Source organism: Piliocolobus tephrosceles, chromosome 1 (genome assembly GCF_002776525.5).
Source record: "Piliocolobus tephrosceles isolate RC106 chromosome 1, ASM277652v3, whole genome shotgun sequence".
In the NCBI taxonomy this organism is placed as follows: Eukaryota; Metazoa; Chordata; class Mammalia; order Primates; family Cercopithecidae; genus Piliocolobus; species Piliocolobus tephrosceles.
In genome coordinates, this window is record NC_045434.1 from 201771302 (window position 1) to 201795819 (window position 24518).

The 24518-nt window shown below is 39.8% G+C and overlaps 1 protein-coding gene across 13 annotated transcripts in view; it reads left to right on the forward strand.

Moving 5' to 3' along the window:
* Positions 1-24518, forward strand: part of EIF4G3 (eukaryotic translation initiation factor 4 gamma 3) — a 371961-nt gene that overhangs the window by 292973 nt on the left and 54470 nt on the right. For all 13 annotated transcript variants that reach the window (XM_023219748.2, XM_023219746.1, XM_023219747.1 and 10 more), the window contains 4 exons: positions 624-794; positions 7868-8065; positions 22856-23002; positions 23408-23644. In XM_023219748.2, coding sequence (XP_023075516.1) covers positions 624-794; positions 7868-8065; positions 22856-23002; positions 23408-23644 — 753 coding nt within the window. The remainder of the gene's footprint in view (positions 1-623; positions 795-7867; positions 8066-22855; positions 23003-23407; positions 23645-24518) is intronic.

Below are 24518 nucleotides of genomic sequence, written 5' to 3' on the forward strand. Positions count from 1 at the left end.
TTTTTTTTTTTTTTTTTTTTTTGAGATGGAGTCTCGCTCTGTCGCCGGGCTGGAGTGCAGTGGCCGGATCTCAGCTCACTGCAAGCTCCGCCTCCCGGGTTTATGCCATTCTCCTGCCTCAGCCTCCCGAGTAGCTGGGACTACAGGCGCCTGCCAACTCACCCGGCTAGATTTTTGTATTTTTTAGTAGAGACGGGGTTTCACCGTATTAGCCAGGATGGTCTCGATCTCCTGACCTCGTGATCCACCCGTCTCGGCCTCCCAAAGTGTTGGGATTACAGGCTTGAGCCACCGCGCCCGGCCCCGAATTTTTGTAATTATTGAAGTGATCAGTCCACAGTTATGCAACTAATAAAAGATAAAGCTTCAGTTAGAAGTAGTCTTTCTGATTAGAAGTAACAGCGTTGTCAAACATCTTGTTCAAAAAGGCCTCTTGTTCAAAAATTGTAGTGGAGAATATTACATTGATGGTCTTCTGAGGTTATTTTTTTTACCCCGCAAAAAGATTACATCCAGCTTGAGTGTCTAGCATTGCTTGGTGTGGTCATCAGGCTTGACTTGAACAGCACAGCAAAGACAATAAATTGTAAGTATTCTGAATAGCTGTAATATTCTTGTCCTAGTTGTTGAATGTTGGACCACGAAGATCTCAACCTGGCCAAAGAAGAGAACCCAGAAAGATCATCACAGTTTCTGTAAAAGAAGATGTACACCTAAAAAAGGCAGAAAATGCCTGGAAGCCCAGCCAAAAACGAGACAGCCAAGCCGATGATCCCGAAAACATTAAAACCCAGGTGAGAACAAAAGCATATCCTGACATTGTTTTGAAATTATTATTTTTTTTTGTTGTTGTTGTTGTTGATGAGACGGAGTCTCGCTCTGTCGCCCAGGCTGGAGTGCAGTGGGTCGATCTCAGCTCACTGCAAGCTCCGCCTCCCGGGTTCATGCCATTCTCCTGCCTCAGCCTCCGGAGTAGCTGGGACTACAGGCGCCCGCCACCTCGCCTGGCTAGTTTTTTGCATTTTTTTTAGTAGAGACGGGGTTTCACTGTGTTAGCCAGGATGATCTCCATCTCCTGATGTCGTGATCCGCCCGTCTCGGCCTCCCAAAGTGCTGGGATTACAGGCTTGAGCCACCGCGCCCGGCTGTTTTGAAATTATGTTGATTTTGTTTAAACTTATTTTGCTTTGCTAATGTTTGTAGAGATAATCAGTTTAAGACTTTTTATAATGTTTTCCTAGTAAAAGAATTATTCTAAAAGCCATTATGGATGCCAGGCAACCTACTGTTTTCTCTTGAAATTGCTTTTTGTGTGTTTTTTCAGAATAGTTTCCAGGTCTACAGGTTTCATGTGTCATAGACTTATGTAATTCAGGCTTAAGTTAATATTTGCTTTTCTTTCAAATGCATTTTTAGATTCTCAGTGATTGAGTCTCTTTATCCTATTTATCCTAATTATTGCATTGCTTTATGTTCCTTGTCAGGCCTTCATTGCCAATAAGCTAGAATTCAGAAACTCATCTTGTTTTGAAGGCTTTTGGAATAAAATTTAATTCTTTGAATCTTTTTATGCATATCCTGCCCTCAGAATTATGAAGATAAATTGAATGGATTTATTTTATTGACACAAAATTAATTTTTATGTGTCAGATTATATAAAGCCTTTATTATCTTTTGCTTTATACGCAATGTCAATTCCTATCCCCAGGTTACCTCTGCGACTTCAGATGTTTTTGCTTCTAGGCACCAAAACTGGAGTCTCTTAAAATTCACACTTGTACCAGAGCTAAGCATCACAGATCACGTACTAACTTTTGAGCATCTTGATTCCTTATATATCTTTTCTCTCACCATGAACAGTTAAGTGTAGCAGTTCAAAGTTCCAGGTCTGGAGGCAGAGTCCTGACTCTGTTAGGCAGGTTCTTAATCTTAACTATAAAATGAAGTTACAAACATTGAGTGCCTCATAGGGCCAGTGTTAAGATTGAATGAAATAATATAAACCATTTGGCATGGTTCCTGGAGCTTAGTTAAGTGCTCAGTATGATGATGTCCCTGAGAGCGGACATGGGCCTTAGATATCGTTCTGATTCAGTTCCATCACGTAACCTCAGAGAACAGGGGATCCGCAACCCCTAGTACAGTCGGTGGCCTGTTGGTAACTGGGCCACACAGCAGGAGGTGAGTGGTGGCAAAAGAGCATTACCACCTGAGCTCCACCTGCTGTCAGATCAGTGGCAGCCCTAGATTCTCATAGGAGTGGAACCCTCTTGTGAACTGTACATGCAAGCGATCTAGGTTGCACGCTCCTTATGAGAATCTAACTAATACCTGATGATCTGAGGTAGAATAATTTTATCCCAAAAACCTCGTTCCTCTTCCCCTCTCAACCCCACCCCCAACCCTGGTCTGTGGAAAAATTGCCTTCCACAAAACCAGTTCCTAGTGCCAAAAGGTTGGGGACCACTGTTCGAGAGAGCAAATTCTCAGTAAATAATTGTTCAGTAAATAAGCGAACCCACAGAGTAGTTAATACAAAACAGAGATGAAGATGAGGCAATCCGTCAACTAGCCGTGCTGTCAAACTGTAATTGGCGGCTTGCTTTTGTTTATCTCTGTAGTGATTATCCCCAAACATTTGCCACAGGGTTCCTAAGGACATTCTTCTTCACATTGCTGAGATCAAGTCCCTACATTTCTCTCCATTTCAACATATCTCAACCTTTTTTGGAGGAAAAAAAAAAAAGCCTTCTTCGTCCCTCTCTCCAATCTCCCTGAGAAATGCTTAATGATAATGGGCCTAAATGGCCTGTATGAAGATAGTTAAAACTTCCTACTGGATCTTCATCATTGACAATAAAGATGTATTTAAGGCACTTGGATTAATGCCTTACTTTATTAAATTCTTACTGTACCTATAATGAGGAAATAGATGTTACCCTTTTTTTGCATATGAGGAAACTAAAGCTTCAAAAGTTGTCAAGCGTCATGGAAGAGTAGTCCAGTTGTTATAACTTGTAATCTGCTTGTTTATTCTGTAACAGAGTTTTCTCCATTATTAAGTCTTATTTCAGAAACGGAATAATTATCTTGATATGAGGTAGCATTAATTAATAGGTTTTCTTTAGTAAGTAGATAAAAGAAATCCAATGGAGAATTATTAAAATTCCTTTACAGAGCCAGTACAACCTTCTTTTTATTGACGCTTTCTTTTAAATATGGACTTGATTTGTTGCCTTACCTTACGTTCCTACTACTATATTAAATCATTTAAATCAGCATTATGAACGACCACTGTTGATGACCTTATTCTCATCTTCTTGAAGCATTTCTAGGAAATCATTGCCTCAGGACATGTCTGGGCTTCTACCCCTGGGATTCCCTGCATTCTCTTTCTTCTTTCTCCTCTGTTACAACATTTCTCCTGAGGCTGCCTGAGTCATCTACCTGAAACACTGATTTTTGTCTTTCCATTTGAGCTTTTTAACCTAGCGTTCAATATGTCATTTTCACTCACAACCAGAGAAAACTAGTCTTCTGATATTTCCAGCTTGTTCTCTCAATTAGCAGGCTAGAAAATCCTCATTAACTATTCCTTCCTAAAGTGTTTTCTCCTTCATAAAATATCTACTTTATTTTTTTTTATTCCCTTTCGCCAGCTCTTTCTGTCCTTTATTATCTGGCCCAATTATCATTTCCTTCTTTTTTTTTTTTTTTTTCTTTCTTTTTTTTTTTTCTTTTAAGATGGAGTCTCTCTCGCTCTGTCACCCAGCCTGGAGTGCAATGGTGCGATCCTGGCTCATTGCAGCCTCTGCCTCCCGGGTTCAAACGATTCTCCTGCCTCAGCCTCCCAAGTAGTTGGTATTACAGGCATGTGCTTCCACGCCTGGCTAACTTTTTGTATTTTTAGTGGAGACCGGGTTTCATCATGTTAGCCAGGAAGGTCTCTATCACCTGAACTGGTGATCTGCCCACCTCGGCCTTCAAAAGTGTGGGATTACAGGCGTGAGCCACCACCCCGGCCCTCATTTCCTTCTAAAGGCATTCCTTGACTAATCCAGTGCCTCTGACCTCATGTACCTAAACTACTCCCCTTTCTGGTTTCTAATCAACCCTAGTACTTGCTTTATCGCTTCGTTTTTAAATGTATTGTCCCTGCAACTAGATTTTGATTCTGTGGAAGGCAATAACTGTGCTTTGTGCTTCATTTGTAACTAACACAAAATTTAGTGGACATCAACTGGATATTTAGTTACAGTGAAATGATGATTTTTTTTTTTTTTTTTTGAGACAGGGTTTCACTCTGTCACCAAGGCTGAAGTGCAATGGCACTATCACAGCTCACTGCAGCCTTGATCTGCTGGGCTCAAACGATCCTCCCTCCTCAGCCTCTCAAGTATCTGGGACTACAGGCATGTGCCACCATGCCTGGCCAATTTTTTTGTAGATATCAGGTCTCATTCTGTTGCCCAGGCTGGTCTTGAACTCCTGGGTTCAAGCAATCCTCCCGCCTTAGCCTCCCAATTCCTGGGATTCCATGTATGAGCTACCATCTCAGGCTTTTTTTTTTTTTTTGAAAGAGGGTCTTAATCTATTGCCCAGGCTGGAGTGCAGTAGCACAATGGTGTCTTGCTGAAGCTTCAACCTCCTAGGCTCCCACCTCAGCCTCCCAAGTAGCTGAGACTATACGCATGGACCACCATACCTGGCTAATTTGTTACAATTTTTTTTTTTTTTTGAGACAGAGTCTCACTGCGTCACCCAGGCTGGAGTACAGTGATGCGATCTCAGCTCACTGCAACCTCCGCCTCCTGGGTTCAAACGATTCTCCTGCCTTAGCCTCCCAAGTAGCTGGGACTACAGGCATACCCCACCACGCCCGGCTAAATTTTTTATATTTTTAGTAGAGACAGGGTTTCACACGTTGACCAGGCTAGTCTGGAACTCCTGGCCTCAAGTGATCCGCCTTCCTTCGCCTCCCAAAGTGCTGGGATTACAGGTGTGAGCCATTGTGCCTGGCCTAAAAATTTTTTAGAGGCAGTGTTGCCCAAACTGGTCTTGAACTCTTGGCCTCCTGCATTCCTCCTGCCTTGGCCTCCCAAAGTGTTGAGATTACAGGCATGAACTCCTGTAGCTTAGCTAATAAATGATTGTGTGTGTGTGTGTGTGTATGTGTGTGTGTGTGTGTGTGTGTGTAATTTTTTTTTTTGGAGACAGAGTCTCCCTTTGTTACCCATGCTGGAGTGCAGAGGCATGATCCCAGCTCACTGAAGCCTTGAACTCCCAGGCTCAAGCGATCCTCCTGCCTCAGCCCCACAAGTAGCTAGAACTACAAGGGCTTACTACACACCCAGCTAATTTTTGTATTTTTTGTAGCGATGGGGTTTCGCTATGTTGCCCAGGCTGGTCTCGGAACTCCTGAGCTCAAGCAATCTGCCTTCCAAAGAGCTGGGATTATAGGCGTGAGCCACTGCACCCAGCCTGTTTTCATTCTTTCAGCAGTGTCTTTCACAGAGCAGTTGTTTTTATTTTTATTTTTATTTTTATTTATTTATTTATTTATTTATTTTGAGACATAGCCCCACTTTGTTGCCCAGACTGGAGTGCAGTGGCACAATCACAGCTCACTGTAACCTCAGCCTCCCCTGGCTCAGGCAGTCCTCCCACGTAAACCTCCCAAGTAGCTGGGACTACAGGTGCATGCCACCGTACTCAGCTGATTTTTGTATTTTTTTGTAGGGACAGGGTTTTGCCATGTTGCCCAGGCTGGTCTCAAACTACTGGGCTCGAACGGTCCACCCACCCCAGCCTCTTAAAATACTAGGATTATAGGCATGAGCCACCGTACCTAGCTTGTTTCTAATTTTGATAATACTGAATTAACCTTTTCATTCATGATTGTGCTTTTGCTGTCATATCTAAGAAATATTTGCATAAACCCAAGAAAACAACGTTTTTCTACCGTGTTGTCTTCTAGAAGTTTATAGTTTTAGGTTTCACATTTAGTTTTGTGATCCAATTTTTGTTGAGTTTTGTACAAGGTACAAGATAATAGGTCAGGGTTCTTTTTCTCCCTTCCTGTGGATGTCCAGCTGTTATAGCACCATTTGTTGTAAAGATTATCCTTTCTCCATTGAAATGTTTTGGCATCTTTGTTGAAAATCAGTTTATCATATATGTGTGCATCTATTTCTAGACTCTACATTCTTCATCAAGCTATGTCTGTCCTCTGGCCAACACCACTCTGTCTTTATATAGAAAGTTTTGAAATCTGGTTGTGTGAATTCAATTCTCCAACTTTTTTTTTTCTTCAAAATTGTTTAGAATCTTCTAGGGTTTTGTGTGTGTGTGTATGTGTGTGTGTGTGTGTGTGTCTTTTCATATAAATTGTAGAATCAGCTCCTTGTTTTCTACCCAAAACAAAAAAACAAAAGGCCCTATTAGGATTTGGATTATGATATATCTGTAGATCACTTTGGGGAAAACTGACATCTTGACAATAATGAATCTTTTAATACATGAACATGATATATATTTTCATTTTTTAAAGCCCTCTTCAATTTCCTTCATCAGTGATTTATAGTTTTTGTATTTTTTTCCATCTTTTTTTTTTTTTTTGAGACAGAGTCTCTCTCTGTTGTCCAAGCTGCAGAACAGAGATACGATCTCAGCTCACTGCAGCCGCTGCCTCCCAGGTTCGAGTGCTTCTTCTGCCTCAGCCTCCAGAGTAGCTGGGATTAGAGGCATGCACTACCACACCCAGCTAATTTTTCTGTTTTTAGTAGAGATGGCATTTTGCCATGTTGGCCAGGCTGGTCTTGAACCTCTGGCCTCAAGTGATCCACCCACCTCGGTCTCCCAAGTTGGGATTAAAGGTGTGAGCCACCACTGCTGACCTTTTGTTAGTTTTTTGGATAAACATTTTATAGATTTTGGTGCTGCTGTAAATGGTACTTTAAAAAAATAATTTCTGGTTATTTATTGCTAATATATAGAAAAGCAGTTGATGTTTGCATTTTGACATTGTATCCTACAATTGCTAGACTGACTTATTCTGGTTTTTTGTAGATTCCTTATGATTGTCTATGTAGACAGTTTTATCTTCTCTGCATAGAGTTTTATTTCTTCCTTTACAATCTACATACCTTTTATTGCTTTTTCTTTGCTTTATTGCATTGATTAGGACCTCTGTTATGTTGAATGGGAATGGTGAGAAGAAATATTTTTTGCATTATTCTCAATCTTAGGGGCAAAAATCATTTTGCCTTTCACCATTAAGTGGCAATGTGTATCTCCTTTTACTAGTCTAGGAAGATCTTCAATTCTTTTTTTTTTTTTTTTAAATAGAGATTTTATAACATTATTTTAAAAGACTCCTGCCTAGTATTTCATACCATTATTTATATTATACCATAATTTAGACAAATTTCTTTTTTTTTTATATCAAAGTTATTTTCTGTAATGGGTTATTATGATGGAAATCAGTGTGGCTAAAATATTTTTACGTATCTCTAAATATAAATACATTTCTAAAAGTATAATTACTGGTTCAAAGGTTACATACACAATCTTAAAGCTTTTGATACACATTGTCAAATTACCCTTAGAAATGTTAACAGATAATGCTCCCACCAGCTAAGTGTATATATACCTATTTCTAGAATTCTCGTCAGTAGTGAAAAGAAGGTAATTTTTGACTATTTGTTAAAATAGATTAATTATTTCTGTGACTAGTTCACAGTCCTTGTTAATAATTTGAGAAGTTGAACTTATACATTATTTTAAAAATTAATCATTACAGAAAGTACTATATTGTCACAGTTACTCTAAGTTACTCTAATGCTCTTCTTTTTTGTGGCCCTTCTAGGAGCTTTTTAGAAAAGTTCGAAGTATCTTAAATAAATTGACACCACAGATGTTCAATCAACTGATGAAGCAAGTGTCAGGACTTACTGTTGATACAGAGGAGCGGCTGAAAGGAGTTATTGACCTGGTCTTTGAGAAGGCTATTGATGAACCCAGTTTCTCTGTGGCTTACGCAAACATGTGTCGATGTTTAGTAACGGTAAGAAGAGAGGAAGGAGTAAAACCAGAAATCTTCAAGAGGTATATTCTCCCCTCACTACACATTCTTCCCAGAAGTGTTATTGGGGCAACATAAAGGGGAGAATATATTTTTAGTATTTATTGATATATCCTCATTATGTAAAGACAATCTTGCTTTATTAAAACGTATACTCCCCTCTGGAGGGGATATGAAGTCTGTACTGAAATGGACATGAGATGGGCCCATTCAACATAAGAAAGATTGAGTCAGGTTTGAATTAGTAATGTAAAATTATTGTCATGGGCAACAAATTTTTCCTGTGTGTCTCTTATGGAAAGCAAGCAAATGCGTGCTTTCACATTATAATTAAGTTTGAAATATAAAAACACGTCGATTCTAATTCTAATCTCTGTGAAAATGAAAGGATAATTGTTCTATAGTCAAAAAGATTTCAAAGCTGATAATTTCATGTCATAGAAACTGTTAGGTTTCTCTCTGTTTACATTGTCTGAAACCATTTAATCTCCACAGCCTGTCAAATCTAGGGCAAGACAGAGAGGGAGACCAAAGAGCTTCTGATTAGTGTTCATTGTCCTCTATCCCACAATCATAAACTGCCATGTATCATCTGTGTTTTCTCTTCCTGTTGTTACCAAGGTACTTGTGTCAGAAATGTCTGTCCTTTAACATTTGGATTTTTTCTTAATTATTACAACTCGTTGTCGTGCCTTGCTGCTTAGAAACAAGCTATGAAAATGCAAAATTCTCTCATTCTACCAATAGTTTTGACTACCTATGTCAAAGGTAGGTAAGTCTTTTGGGGTTTGGAAAAGTCACATCTTCTGTCTTAAAGGAACTCAAAATCCATTTTGAAAATAAGTATTTCCAAGAAAAAAATACTTAAAAGGTATTTTGTGATGTAGCAGTATCTTAATGCCTGAATGGATGGTTAGACTGAAAAATAAGTTGGAAGCAAAAGAAAACAGTATGTTGGTGGGAGAGTCACAAAACTTTTACAAAGCAAATAGAGTTTGAGTTGGACCTGAGATAATGGGGAATACACATTTGGAGAAGAAAGAACATATTCTAAACAGGCTCAATTCTGAAGCAGTAAGTGTGGCTTTGGAGTCACAGCTCTAGTTTTAAAATTTAAACTTTAAAATGAAATTCTAGGCCGGGCACGGTGGCTTATGCCTGTAAGCTCAGCACTTTGGGAGGCTGAGGCAGGCTGATCACCTGAGGTCAGGAGTTTGAGACCAGCCTGGGCAACATGGCGAAATTTCATCTCTACTAAAAATACAAAAATTAGTTGGGTGTGGTAACATAAATTAGCCGGGCATGATAGCATGCGCCTGTAATCCCAGCTACTTGGGAGGCTGAGGCAGGAGAATCACTTGAACTCAGGAGGGAGGCTGAGGTTGCTATGAGCAGAGACTGCACCACTACATTTTCAGCCTGGGTGACAAGAGTGAGACTCTGTCTCAAAATAAAATAAAATTAAGATAAGATAAAATAGTTTCTACTCTGCCACTTCCTAACTTTATGACCTTAGAATAGTTACCAATGTCTTTAAGCCCCTGTTTTTAATCCATAAAATGAGATTAATTCATACCATTTACAATATTATAAGGATAAAATTAATTAAAATAAATGAGATTACAAAATTTCTAGCTCAGTGTTTGGCCTGTAGTAAACCCTAAATAAACTGAAACTATATTGAACCTTTTAAGTCCAATTTGTGAAGGTTTTGAATGTTCGCTATAGAATGAGGATGATTATTATTATAATAAAAATAATCTATTCAGCACCTACTAAGTTGAAATATGGGTAGAGGCTTTATATATACATATTATTTTTAATGGTTATTCTAACCCTGAAAGGTCAGTGTTATTAGCCCCACTTTATTGAACCAAAAACTGAGCTTAAAAAGGAAAAATAACTTGCTCAGGGTGATATAAGTAGTAAGTGGCATTGCTAGAATCCAAATCAGGGGTTATTTAACTCAATCACTTGCCATAGTGTCTCCTGATGTGCCATAGCTATGTGGAAGCAAACTAATTTTCCATTTCTGGGCTCTCATTTTCGTTGTGGTAGCCATGGCATCCTGTGGTCACTCATTAAAATTAGGACTGGATCCCAGATCCTCTGGATCACACTTCAGTGCCCTTTCCCAGTTTTGAATTTTATCAGATAGGCAGTTGAGTGGTGTTTAGGCAGTTTAGTGGAGGAGTGATATTGATGAAAATGGCTTTTGAAATGATCTGGCAATAAGTACAAATTGGATTGGAATAGGAAGAAATATAGACAAGCTACCCACTTATGAGACTTTTGAAAACTTTATTGGATTGTTTATTTATTTTGCTTGAGATAAGGTCTTTTGCTCTGTTGCCCAGGCTGGAGTCCAGTAGCGTGATCATAGCTCACTGAAGCTTCAAACTTCTGGGCTCAAGCAGTCCTCCTGCTTGACTGTAGGCACACACCACCACCAGGCCTGGCTATTTTTTTTATTTTTAGTAGAGATGAGGTCTCACTATTTGCCCAGATTGGTCTCAAAAACTCCTAGGCTCAAGTGCTCCTCCCGCCTTGGCCTGCCAAAGTGCAGGGATTACAGGCAGGAGCCATCTCCTGGCCTCCTGGATTATTTTAAATTATAAGATAACAACCTATTTGAACAAGTCAGATGGTATAGTTAATACAGTTGTTAATGTCTGCTTGCAGCCCCAGGCAGTTAATCTTCCTTCCCTATCAGATAGTCAGTGTGAATGGTTTTGATGTAATCATCTACAGTTTTCTTCATATTTATAAAATGATATGAAAATATGAGTGTATGTATAGAGAGATTATTTTTGGTTTTGCTTTAATTGAATTATATAAATTATTTTCAGTTTGCCTTTTTTTTTAACTTAATAAATGTTTTGGGCAGCCCTCTAGGTCATTACAGATATATTTTACTCATACTTTTATACAAATTGCATAATATTTCATAATATGCATATACCACAACTTATTCAACCATCTCTTTCTCTCTCCTTCCCCTCCCTCCCCCTGCCGCCTCCACCTCTCTCTCTCTCTCGTGTTCTTTTATCCTTGTATTCTGGAGTTTGCCTCCCTTCCTCCCTTCTTTTTTTTTTTTTAACACAAGATCTCACTCTGTATCCCAGGCTGTTACAATGGCGTGATCACAGCTCACCGCAACTTCAAATTCCTGGGTCCAAGCAATCCTCCCATCTCTGCCTCCCAAGTAGCTGGAACTACAGGCACATGCTCAGCTAATTTTTGTATTTTTTTATAAATGTAGTGTTTCGGGGTTTCGCCATGTTGTAGGCTGATCTGGAACTCCTGAGCTCAAGTGATCCGCTTGCCTCAGCCTCCCAAAGTGTTGGGACCATAGATGTGAGCCACCATGCCTGGCCTCTTTCTTCTTTTCCTTCGCCTTCCCTTTCCTTTTTGTCTTGCTCTGTCACCCAGGTTAGAGTGCAGTGGCAGGATCTGGGCTTCCTGCCTTCCCAACCTTCTAAGCTCACGTGATCCTCCCACCTCAGCCTCCTGAGTAGCTGGTACCATAAGCACGAACCACCGTGTCCAGTTAATCTTTAATTTTTTTATAGAGACAGAATCTCAATATGTTGCCCAGACTGGTCTTAAACTCCTGGGCTCAAGCAATCCTCCTGCGTCCTTACCAAAGTCCTGGGATTATAAGCGTCAGCCACTGCACCTGACTTTTATTTCTTTAGTGTATGTTTTTAATCTTTGAAACTTTTTTATTGAAATATGACTAATATATGTGCTTTCTGGGTTGAAATTCTTCATTTGTTGCATTTGCCAAATTTAATGATGTAAATGCTATCCTCAGGACTCTTTATAATCTACTGATAGTTTGACAAGACTCACAAAATTACTGTTAAACAGTTATCTGTCATAAACCAATATGAACCAGCTTCAACACACCAATGCAACAGGCTTACAGAAAGGTGTACAGATCATTACTGTACAGCTCATTGTATATCAGCAACACCTTAGACCCTTTTCAATACTCGTTACTCTTTTTTAAAGGCAGCTAGGACCAGGTGCAGTGGCTCACGCCTGTAATGTCAACACTTGGAAAGCTGAGGCAGGAGGATTGCTTGAGCCCAGGAGTTTGAGGCCAGACTGGGCAACATGAGACTCTGTCTCTACAAATAAAAAATTAAAAAATTATCCAGGCATGGTGGCACGCACCTGTAACCCCAGCTACTAGGGAGGCTCTGATGGGAGGATCCCTTGAGCTCAAGAGGTCAAGACTGCAGTGGACCATGATAGTACCATGGTACTTACTCCAGCCTGGTGACAGAGTGAGACCCAGTCTCAGGGAAAGCAAAAAAGGTAACCACTGTCCTGACTTCTAACACTGTAGTTGATTACTTTTGAGGGATTGAGAGACTGAAATAAAATAGTAACAGTGAGCATAGAATCATAGGATCCTACTACACACATCAAACATTATAGGATTATTAAATATCTAAATTTGAAAAGCTAACCTTTTATAAGAAAATCGAGGAGGCTATTTTCATGAACTTTGAGTAGGGAAAGATTTCTTTAGCAAGATTCAAAACATGAAGGATAAAGGTGTAAGATTTGACTGTTAAAATTTATAGTCTTTGGTGCAGCAAAATATAGTGTAGATAGGCCGGGCGCGGTGGCTCAAGCCTGTAATCCCAGCACTTTGGGAGGCCGAGACGGGCGGATCACAACGTCAGGAGATCGAGACCATCCTGGCTAACATGGTGAAACCCCGTCTCTACTAAAAAATACAAAAAACAAGCTGGGCGAGGTGGCGGGCGCCTGTAGTCCCAGCTACTCGGGAGGCTGAGGCAGGAGAATGGCATAAACCCGGGAGGCAGAGCTTGCAGTGAGCTGAGGTCCGGCCACTGCACTCCAGCCTGGGCGACAGAGTGAGACTCCGTCTCAAAAAAAAAAAAAAAAGATACTGTAGATATACTGTAGATAAATACAAAGATAAAACCACAACCTAGGAGTATGTTTGGAGTGCATTAACTGACAGAATATTAGAATCCAGAATTAAGGAGGAAAAAGAAGCAAATCAGTATGGAAAACAACAGCCCAATAAAAATATGGACAGTTCATAGAAATGGAAATCCATTGGTTGATAAACTTTAGAAAAGATAATCAATGGCGGCACTTCTCAAAATAAGACATTTACGCAGCTAACAAACATGGGAAAAAGCTCAGCATCACTGATCATCGGAGAAATGCAAATCAAAACCACAATGAGATACCATCTCATGCCAGTCAGAATGGTGATTATTAAAAAGGAAACAATAGATGATAGCAAGGCTGTGGAGAAACAGGAATGCTTTTACACTGTTGGTGGGAGTGTAAATTAGTTCAACAGTATGATGATTCCTCAAGGATCTAGAACCAGAAATACCATTTGACCCAACAATCCCATTACTAGGTGTTTAACCAAAGGAATATAAATCATTCTACTATAAAGACACATGCACACATGTGTTTATTGCAGCACTATTTACAATAGCAAATACATGGAACCAACCCAAATGCCCATCAGTAATAGACTGGATAAAGATAATGTGGGACATATACACCATGGAATACTATGGAGCCAGAAAAAGGAATGAGATCATGTCCTTTTCAGGGACATGGATGAATCTGGAAGCCATCATCCTCAGCAAAGTAACACAGGAACAGAAAACCAAGCACTGCATCTTCTCACTCATAAGTGGGAGTTTCACGTTTTTTGCTTTCACATGGATACAGAGAGGAGAACAACACACACCAGGGCCTGTTAGGGGTGGGAGTTGAGGGGAGGGAACTTAGAGGACGGGTCAGTAGGTGCAGCAAACCACCATGGCACATGTATACCTATGTAACAAACCTGTACAACCTGCACATGTATCTCCTGTTTTTTTTTTTTTTTTTCCCCCAAGGAAAAAAAAGACATTCAGTGTTATTCATTATTAGGGAGGTGATAAACTAAGAAAAGATAAACTATAGTTCTATAAAATTCACCCCCACTAGATTGAAAAAAAAAAACCCCATTTTAAATGCTTTTAAAGATGAATACAACCATTTATGAGGGCAATTGGGCAATAATGTTAAAGATGTTCATGTACTGTGCAATAACACCAAATTGCTACATTTACCAGATATTTACATACATGTGAAGCAACAAGAACTCTCACATACTGGTAATGGTAATGTGAATTGCAACAGCCACTTTGGAAATTGTTTAGCATTATATACTAAAGCTGAAGTTTTTCTACCATAACTAGCATTTCTTTTTTTTTTTTTTTTTTCTTTTTTGAGACGGAGTCTCGCTCTGTCGCCCAGGCTGGAGTGCAGTGGCCAGATCTCAGCTCACTGCAAGCTCCGCCTCCCGGGTTCCTGCCATTCTCCTGCCTCAGCCTCCCGAGTAGCTGGGACTACAGGCGCCCGCCACCTCGCCCGGCTAGTTTTTTGTATTTTTTAGTAGAGACAGGGTTTCACCATGTTAACCAGGATGGTCTTGATCTCCTGACATCGTGATCCGCCTGTCTCGGCCTCCCAAAGCGCTGAGATTACAGGCTTGAGCCACCGCGCCCAGCCCATAACTAGCATTTCAATTCTTAGGTATATACACACCAATAAACATACATATCTCATATGCTAGGAAATATGTACAAAAATATTGTAGCATTTTTTATACAGAAAAAACATGAATAAATGCCTGTTAATAGTAGAATGGATAAATTGTAGCATGTTTATACAAGGACAGTGAATCTGAAGTACAACTACATGGACATGGATTCTCACAAGAGTAAGTTTGAGTAAAAGAAGGCAGACCCAAAAAGATACTATATGATTTATTTATTTAATGTTCAAAAATGAAACAAAAACTAACTTGGGTGTTTGGGGATACCTGTCTATAGGGTTAGGGGTTGCATGTTTGCTTTGTAAAACAAAAGCAAGAAAGTTATTATAAAAGTCTAGAAGGCTTTTGTATAACTTTGGAGACAGAGAGGGGTTTGTGGATGTGCTTTGGAAGGTAATTTAAGAGGAGCTTCTGAGAAGCTTTCAGTGTTCTGTATCTTGACCTGGTACCATACCTGGTGGTGTTTATGGAGTTTGCTTTTTCATAATTAATTGAGCTGAACCTTAAAAAGTTTTCAAAACAAAAACAAGCAATAGAGTGAAAAGCTTAAAAGCCACTACAGGCTTTTAAGTTTTACTGTGATATTTAGTTTCTTAAAATCTGAAAAAGTGGCCAGCTGTGGTGGCTCATGCCTATAATCCTAGTTTGGGAGGCTGAGGTGGAAGGATCACGTGAGCCGAGGAGTTGGAGACCAACCTGGACAACATAGTGAGACCTTGTCACTACAAAAAAATAGAAAAAAATTAGGCAGATGCTGAGGTGGGAGGATCACTTGATCCCAAGAGGTCAAGGCTGCAGTGAGCTATGATTGGGCCCCTGCACTCCAGCCTGGGTGACCAGAGTGAGACCCTGTCTCAAAAAAATAAAATAAAATAAAGTAAAAAAGGTGGGTGTGGTGGCATGCACCTGTAGTCCAAGCTACTCCAAAGACTGAGGCAAGAGGATCACTTGAGCCCAGGAGTTTAAGGGTGCAGTGAGCTATGATGGCACTATTGCACTCTAGCCTGGGTGACAGAGCAAGACCCTGTTTCTAATATTTGTGTATACACACAGACACACACTCACTGATTTTTTTTTTTTAAGTAAAAGATCTAAAACAAATATGGCAAAATGTTAAAATTTGACACATTTCAGCAATGGATACCTGAGTGTGTGCTATTTTATTTTGTGCTGTTAGAAAAGAAATGAATTAGCTGAGCATGGTGGCGCATGCCTGTCACCCCAGCTACCTGGGAGGCTGAGGCACAAGAATCACTTGAACCCAGGAGGTGGAGGTTGCAGTAAACCAAGATTGCACCACTGCACTCCAGGCTGGGTGACAGAGCAAGACCCTGTCTCAAAAAAAAAAGAAAAGAAATGGAGTCTACTGAATTGCTTTTTCAAGATGACATGTCCACGGACCAGTGTTGCCCAAAAGTGAAATGCCAAAATTGAGCTGTTAGTATATGTTTCAGCAATGCTGGCGTAAGCAGATTTGTTTCCTTCAAGCCCCTGTTTACTATGCTGGTGTTTCTTGTGAAATCAGACAGGAAAGATCTACTGTATACATCGTTTTCCAAACCTCTAGACCACAGGCATTTAAAAAATTCCCTTAAGGTAATTATTAGCTTGAAAAATAATAACTACCAACAGAATCAAAGAAACTGAAGACAGTAAATAAAAGTTTAAACTAGTATCTGGGAGTCTGGTCTCAACCAGGGACATTCCCTCCCACCCCCACCTCAGGACATTTGACAGTGTCTGGAGGCCTTCTTGGTTATTGGTATGGCATCTTAGTGGGTATGGAGTGAGGATGCTGCTAAGCTTTCTACAGTGTGCAGGAGAGCCCTACACAAGAAATAATTATCCTACCCCAAATGTCAGTAGTGTTGAGGTTTAAAAACCCTGGCCTAGACTGTTGAGATTGTAAGATTTAGGAGAATATGTGTTCTCATTGTTTAGAGCAGTTAAGCCATTTTTCTCTTTCCATGTCGTTCACATTGATTGCACACCGCCATTTAAAACCTCTTTTGTAACTTTGCAGTGGTTAGGTGAATCCTAGAGTATAAAATTATTTTGTTTGTTAATTTTTTCATGAAGTCTTAAAGGGTAGGCCTTTAAGAAAGATTTCTTTAGATTTATAGAGGAAATTGATGTAATGGATTCAGCTTTCCCTCGTTGCTCTGTAATACCATATATACACACATATGTACATATCCATCCATATATGCAGCTGCCCGTGTCCACCAAGCTCTACTAAGGCACACCATACAAGGCTTGAAGGAATCATAAGAGATGGTCAACTCCGCCGCTGGAGTATTTTGCTGCTTCTGCTAGTTCAACTAGAAATGACTGAAGAGGTCTGTGAGACTTCCTTCATGATTAATAAAGCATTTAACTAGAATTTAGCACTTCTTTAGGAGGAGAACATCTGAATTAAGTGGCAGATAGAGAAGAGTAGACAAGAAAAATGTCCTGTATCTAAATCTGTACTTAAGTACAATTGTAAATTGGATTATTGAAACTTTAAATTGCTCTGCTTTTGTCTTAATTATAATTGAAATGAGAATCCTCATCTCAGAACCCCTCTAGAATATAAACTCCACGAGAAGGGACTTTTTCTATTGCATTCGCTGCTGAATTCCCAGTGCCTAGAATTATTTTTGGCAGGTAATAGTTGTGAATGAGTAGGTAAATGCCTGAATGAAAGAATAACCAACTTGAAAGAGTTTCTTTTATGCCCTGAGACTGTAGTTTTGTTACATTTTATCTGTGCTGTGGGAGACATGCATACTTCAGCTACAAAGAATGGCACTGAAGGCAGATTTTTAAGCATTCTGTGTACTGTTATTCCAGGTACAGAGCTTGTAGTATTGCCACTTTAAGTGTTTAAAAGCAAAACATGGCCGGGCGCGGTGGCTCAAGCCTGTAATCCCAGCACTTTGGGAGGCCGAGACGGGCGGATCATGAGGTCAGGAGATCGAGACCATCCTGGCTAACACGGTGAAACCCCGTCTCTACTAAAAAATACAAAAAACTAGCCGGGCGATTTGGCGGGCGCCTGCTGAGGCAAGAGAATGGCGTAAACCCAGGAGGCGGAGCTTGCAGTGAGCTGAGATCCGGCCACTGCACTCCAGCCTGGGCGCGAGACTCCGTCTCAAAAAAAAAAAAAGCGAAACATGAGGAGAATGACAGGACCGAGAATAGGAAGAGACACTGAGAGAAAAAGAGAGGCAGTTAAATCTCATAAATAAAGCCTGGAATTGCAGACATGACAAGTCGGCCGTGGGCAACAGCGAGTGTCTGGTCAACTGGAGAAGGAGGGACTTGTAACTGTCCTGATGGAAGATTTTATAATGTGTTGAAGAAAAAAATGATCAGAGATGACTTATACTTTCATAACTGACCACTCCCTTTTGAATCATGTGCTTATCCTAAAACTATACCTCTTCAGGTATATCTAGCAGAGATCCATTTTGATAGATGTGTTCCTAGTATGCAGAGTATTATGTACAGTTTTGGCAGGTTAAATTGCCTAAGGTCATAATATAACCACTGATAGAAAATAGTATGTCACCATGGGTCTGAGAGTTATGTTGGTTTATTAAACAATGTTTTAAAATTGCTGTATTGCTATTTACTCCACATTTAAGAGCAAACTGTCCTTGGCCAGGAGTAGTGGCACATGCCTATAATCCCAGCTACTCAAGAGACAGGTTGGAGGATCACTTGAGCCCCAGAGTTGGAGACCAGCCTTGGCAACATAGGGAGACACTGTCTCCAAAAAAAAACTTTTTTAAGAGTAAACCATCCTCTAGAAACCAGAGTTTTAGAGTTAGCATAGAGGTGTCACTTGCTTACATTATACTATTCATTACAAATACTTTACTTCATACTAGCACATGATTTGGGGGCAAAATTACTACTGGGCCATGGATTACCATTAACATCTTTATGTTCTGAGACAGCATTGAAAATCCTGAACATGCTGAGCCAAGGCCAGGACTTACTCCATTTTCATTTCTGTTTGATTACCATAATTACCACACTGCTGAGAGCCCTTGATGATTCTCTACAATTTGATCCTTTTGGGGATAAGCATGTCCACCCTCAATACTAACAAATATGTCAGCAGTATAGGCCCTGTTGCTTGAAGAAAATTACTACCTGATGCAGACAATATTCATATCTAAGATTGCTGAGTGACCTGTGTGTGGATGGGTCTCATTACACTGATGCCACATTGTTAGTATACTACTGTGTAAAAATAAGGTAGGTGCTTTCTAGTGAATTCAGCTTATCAAGCAGCCTTACTAAAACATTCTCACCGACTCCTTTGCTCCCTGAGAAAAAGAAATCCGTCCCAAACAACCCCTTTAAACACACACATTTTAGTGTTGATCATGGACTGTTAAGTGAAAACTGTAGTTGTCTAAATAGATCCTTTTCTCACTGTCACATACTACTTTCATTCTTGCTATTATCCATGATGATATTTGCATGCATCTGCCTTGTCCACTGTTGTGTCTCTGAAAAATCATAGTTTGAAGCCCTCTTACTGTAATTGTATTAGGAGGTGTAGGAGCTGGGTGGAGGGCGGTAACTAGGTTTAGTTGAGGTGATGAGGGTGGAGCCCACACAATGGGATTAGTGCCCTTAGAAGAGGAAACACCTGAGCTGTTTCTCTCCCTGTCATGTAAGGATACAGTGAGAAGTCAGCCATTTAAGAGCCAGGAAGAGGGTCCTCACCAAGAACTTAATCTGCCGGAACCTTGATTTTGGACTTCTCAGCTTTCACAACTGTGAGAAATAAACTTCCATTGTTTAAGCCACCCTGTCTGTGGTATTTTGTTACAGCAGCCCAAGCAGATTAAGATATCCACTCTTCATGTTCTGTTCCAACTAACCAGTCTCAGTGGGTCTCCTGACCACCCAGTGTCCAGCAGACAAGTTCTCACTTACAGCCCTAACAAATTTACCATCTCCTAAGGACAAAAAAAGAAAGAAAGAAAATCACCATGAATCACTATTCTCAGAGAATATGTTCTCACTGGCCCCTTTCCATATTTCCACAGCCCTGTCAACCATCCCCAGAGGATATTAAGGTCATGTTCCAAAACAAGTCTTCAAGAAGCTGTGTAGCTAGGTATTCATTCATTCAGAGATACATTTTTGTAAATCTGTAGTCATTCTGCTTGTTATTCAGTTTTAATACTTCCATGTGAATATATCTGAAAAGTTTATGCATGATTACGTGTTCTTTATGCCCCTATTCATGTGAAATTCCTCTTGACCATCATTTTGGGATAGCAGACTTTTGTTTCTCTTGCATTTTGTGATTTCCTCTTTATTGCTTAGTAAGCTAACTTTGCTTTATCCTTTCTTTGATAGCTATGTTATTACAGTATAGGTTACTCTTAATGTTTAATCATAGGCCTGTCAAATGGAGCTTCAAGTGTTAAATATAGCTATACTAGTTGTTTATTGGGCCCTTACTGTGTGTCAGCCACTATTTGTTTTTCCTTAAATACCTCATTTGATCCTCCCAATAACACCTCCTAAGAGATAGGTATAATACCTCACCCCATTTTTGAAATAGAGGTTTGATAAAACTGAGTAACTTGGCCAAAGTCACATGGCAGAGCTGGGATGGTGACTATGTCCAGAGCTCCCTTTTCAACAGCTGTTTTATCATGTTCCTTAATCTATAATCATTTTGGAATATCTCATTCTGCAGGTGTAAGGACTGAGGTTCAATGAGGTAACTTGCTCAAATTCACATAGTAGATTAAATGAAAGAGCTGGGATTCCGTTTCTGATTTTGTGACTCAGATTCCAGCACTCTTTCGATTTCAGTGACAGCTTACTTTTCTGTGGCTTATTAAAGTGCTTCCATGCTGAATGCTCAAGCTGCCCTCTCAGTTGGACGTAGAGACTGTGCCTCCCTTGTTTTAGATGTTGAAACTGAAACTTGGATTAAAAGAATTGCCTTTGTTTACATAGCAAGTAAGCAAAACTTTTGATCCTTAACCCAGCTCTTTTAAAATAGTCTTCTCTACACCTCTCACCATATGGCAGTGCTTAGATTTTCATATTGTTTGTTGTCCTCATTTCTCCCAGTTTCTACACAGTAAATCTGTAATGTAGGAAACATCTCTTTAGAGATGATAGATTGTGGGCTGGACTATTATTTTCTTATCAGTCAGTTCTACACTTAATGTCAATACTGATGATGGAGGCAAATATGCCAAGATGCTGGCTAGGATTTTGTGGCTGGTTTAACTTATGTTCCTATAAAGCAGTAAATTGGATATAACTGCTGATTTTTAGAACCTTTAGTTCTAAAATCGAATGTCATGTTGGTGCTGTATTGTATGCCAGCCTGTTTTTGAATATACTTCTTGGTTCTCTTTTGTATTTCTTAGTCCGTTATTGTGTATTCTGGGTCTTATATAAGAGAAGGTAGAATCAACTTTTGGCTTTTGCTTTGGAAAACTCTTGCTTTCATATAGCATTTCTTTTCTTTTCTTTTTTTTTTTTTTTTTTTTTTTTTTGAGGCGGAGTCTTGCTCTGTCGCCCGGACTGGAGTGCAGTGGCCGGATCTCAGCTCACTGCAAGCTCTGCCTCCCGGGTTTACGCCATTCTCCTGCCTCAGCCTCCGGAGTAGCTGGGACTACAGGCGCCTGCCACCTCGCCCGGCTAGTTTTTGTATTTTTAGTAGAGACACGGTTTCACCGTGTTAGCCAGGATGGTCTCGATCTCCGGACCTCGTGGTCCGCCCGTCTCGGCCTCCCAAAGTGCTAGGATTACAGGCTTGAGCCACCGCGCCCGGCCGCATTTCTTTTCTTGAAGGCTGACTTGTGTGACTTTAGAGTAGGCCTGACTGTGAAATGATCTATAGTTGCTTGCATTTATGTAGCCTAAATTTGGAGTTAAGGATACAGTAGCCTTTTCTCTGGTTGTCTAAAAAATTATATGAAGATGTTCCCCTCTTCCTAAGATAATGTTTCCTGCTGAAAGAAAATATGCAATGTAACACGTGGTTGATTATAACTGGACCTTAAATGATCTTTCATACATGATAGGGCATACATTGGAGAGTGTGCCATCAGTTCTAGTACAGATATTCTATAGCATCATCATCCTCAGTTCTCAGTAAGTTTTTCTAGCCATCCAGCCTTGATCAGCAGCTTACCAAGTTCATTCTGGTTGATAACATTAATTATTTTGTGAGTATGAATGCAGTGTACCCTATTTTCACAAAGATCTTCCATTATACCTAGGGCAAAGACCATGCATACATTCCAGAACTTTGGAAGCCACTTTGTGATCCCAGAAAAACCGTTGTATTGTATAATGAAATAGCTGTTCAAAATGGTGCTCAGAGGGATGTCATCTGTACATTAGAATATTTTAGTAGAATCCCCGCTGCAGTCTACTGTCTTTATATTCTAAATATGTTCATGAGAATGTCTCTGTGTTTGGTTACAAGTAACCTTGAGCTATTACGACTATTAGAAAACAATTATTGTTGGATTTGGAGGAAAACCTTGTAAGGATGTTGCTTCCAAACTTTTGGAGAACTAGTATATTCTCATGGCACATAAGCAATAAGCAATAAACATACTATATTTATAGTCAAGGTAAGTACTAACATTATGACATTCCCCAATGGAAAGATATATCAAAAATCCCCCAGTATCCCAACTTCTGCATAAATGTAATAAGGATCTCACCTACAACAGTTTTGCGATAGCCAGCAAATTCTCCCTTGTCTTATGTCATTTCTGTGTGTCCTATTAAACCAAAATACTTACTACAATGGTACTTCTTAAAAAAAGAAGTAATAACTCTACACAGTTTTTTTTTTTTTTTTTTAAATAAGGTCTAGATAAGTTCAGGGTTATAGTTGCAATGATATGACAAGGATTTCCATGTCAACTAGAAGCATGGCTAAAAAAAGAATACATTTATATGAGAGGAATGTGTGTCTTTTCTAAATAAAATTTAAAACATATTACTGTTGAATCATGAAATGCCTGAAGCTATATTGTTTGCCTCTTATAGAATGCTTGCCTGTGGTTCAGTCAGCATATTTCATACAATAAAGCAAACAGATATTTGTAATGTCTTTACATAATCTTGTTGCTTTTCTTTATTTTCCTGTCTGGATGTAGCTGAAAGTACCCATGGCAGACAAGCCTGGTAACACAGTGAATTTCCGGAAGCTGCTACTGAACCGTTGCCAGAAGGAGTTTGAAAAAGATAAAGCAGATGATGATGTCTTTGAGAAGAAGCAGAAAGAACTTGAGGCTGCCAGTGCTGTAAGTATTTTCATAGAAAGACAGTGCTTGTACACTTTGAGCACTGTAAAGTAGAAATTTCAGGAAGCTGGATACAGCATCTCCCTGCTACCTTAAGAGGGACCTATTGCCTTTTTTTTTCATGTCGAAACAACATATTAATGTTTAGGGGAATGCTTTGTTCCTTTTAGTGTCTAATATAGGGGACAGCTCAATTTTCCATGCCAGCGATTCAATTTAAGCCTGAGTCAGGTCACTGAATTCCAAAAATCTGAAGTGGATGGGTATAGTTCAGTTTTCTGAGGAGTAGATTCACACTTGCTATTAGATTCTCACGGGGCATCTGACCCCTAGAAAGAGTCAGTAGTGTTTGTTGTGCAGTACACTTTCATCATCAAGATGCTATTATTCCTCCTTATACAACAGCCAGAGGAGAGGACCAGGCTTCATGAAGAACTGGAAGAAGCCAAGGACAAAGCCCGGCGGAGATCCATTGGCAACATCAAGTTTATTGGAGAACTCTTTAAACTCAAAATGCTGACTGAAGCCATCATGCACGACTGTGTGGTGAAGCTGCTAAAGAACCATGATGAAGAATCCCTGGAGTGCCTGTGTCGCCTGCTCACCACCATTGGCAAAGACTTGGACTTTGAAAAAGCAAAGGTAAAAATCTAGAAGCTCAGAAACCTTCACAGAGGCTCCTTGTCAGTTGCAAAAGAACTTAGACTGCAAACAAAATAGTTCTATCTTGTCCCAAAGGTCTAGGCTGTTTATTTTTCTTCTTTTGCCCATCTCATTGTCAGTGTTCAACCATCGTGCTCCTTACATTTCCATTAGAGTCAGAGGTGAGGAGGGTCCCAAATTGTGTAAAAGCCAGTTTGTAGATTCTTCAGATTATTTGTCTCATATTCTTTTTTCTTCTTCTGTAACCATTTGACAATTTGGGAACAGAAATACGAAAAGGAAAACTACTATGGCCTAAGGGTAATGCAGAAATGAAGACCCAGCAGTAGCTTCTAAAGTTTATACTCTAATTGATGACACAGCTATCTAACCATAATATAAGAAATCATTAAAAATACTGTAATAATATGTACTGTTTAAGGGTTATAGAAATTAGAAATGCTTCAAAGAAATAATGTCAGAAATGCTCCGTAACATCTAATTCAGCTAGGATTATGCTTAGCTGTGACAGAAAACCCAGTGGTTTATACAGGATTGAGGTTTATTTCTTATTTATGTAAACAAAGTTCAGAGGTAAGTGTTTTCAGCTTAACGTTCTGTGACTCCTAAAGTGTAACCGTTGTCCTAATCATTCTCGCCAGAGAAGGTAGGAAAAGGGGCAAAAGACACAACCACCTCTCTCTGTCTCTCTGTCTCTCTCTCTCTCTTTCACTTTTTTTTTTAAGTAACAGGGTCGGCCGGGCATGGTGGCTCACGCTTGTAATCCCAGCACTTTGGGAGGCTGAGGCGGGCAAATCCTGAGGTTGGGAGTTCGTGACCAGCCTGACCAACATAGAGAAACCCCGTCTCTACT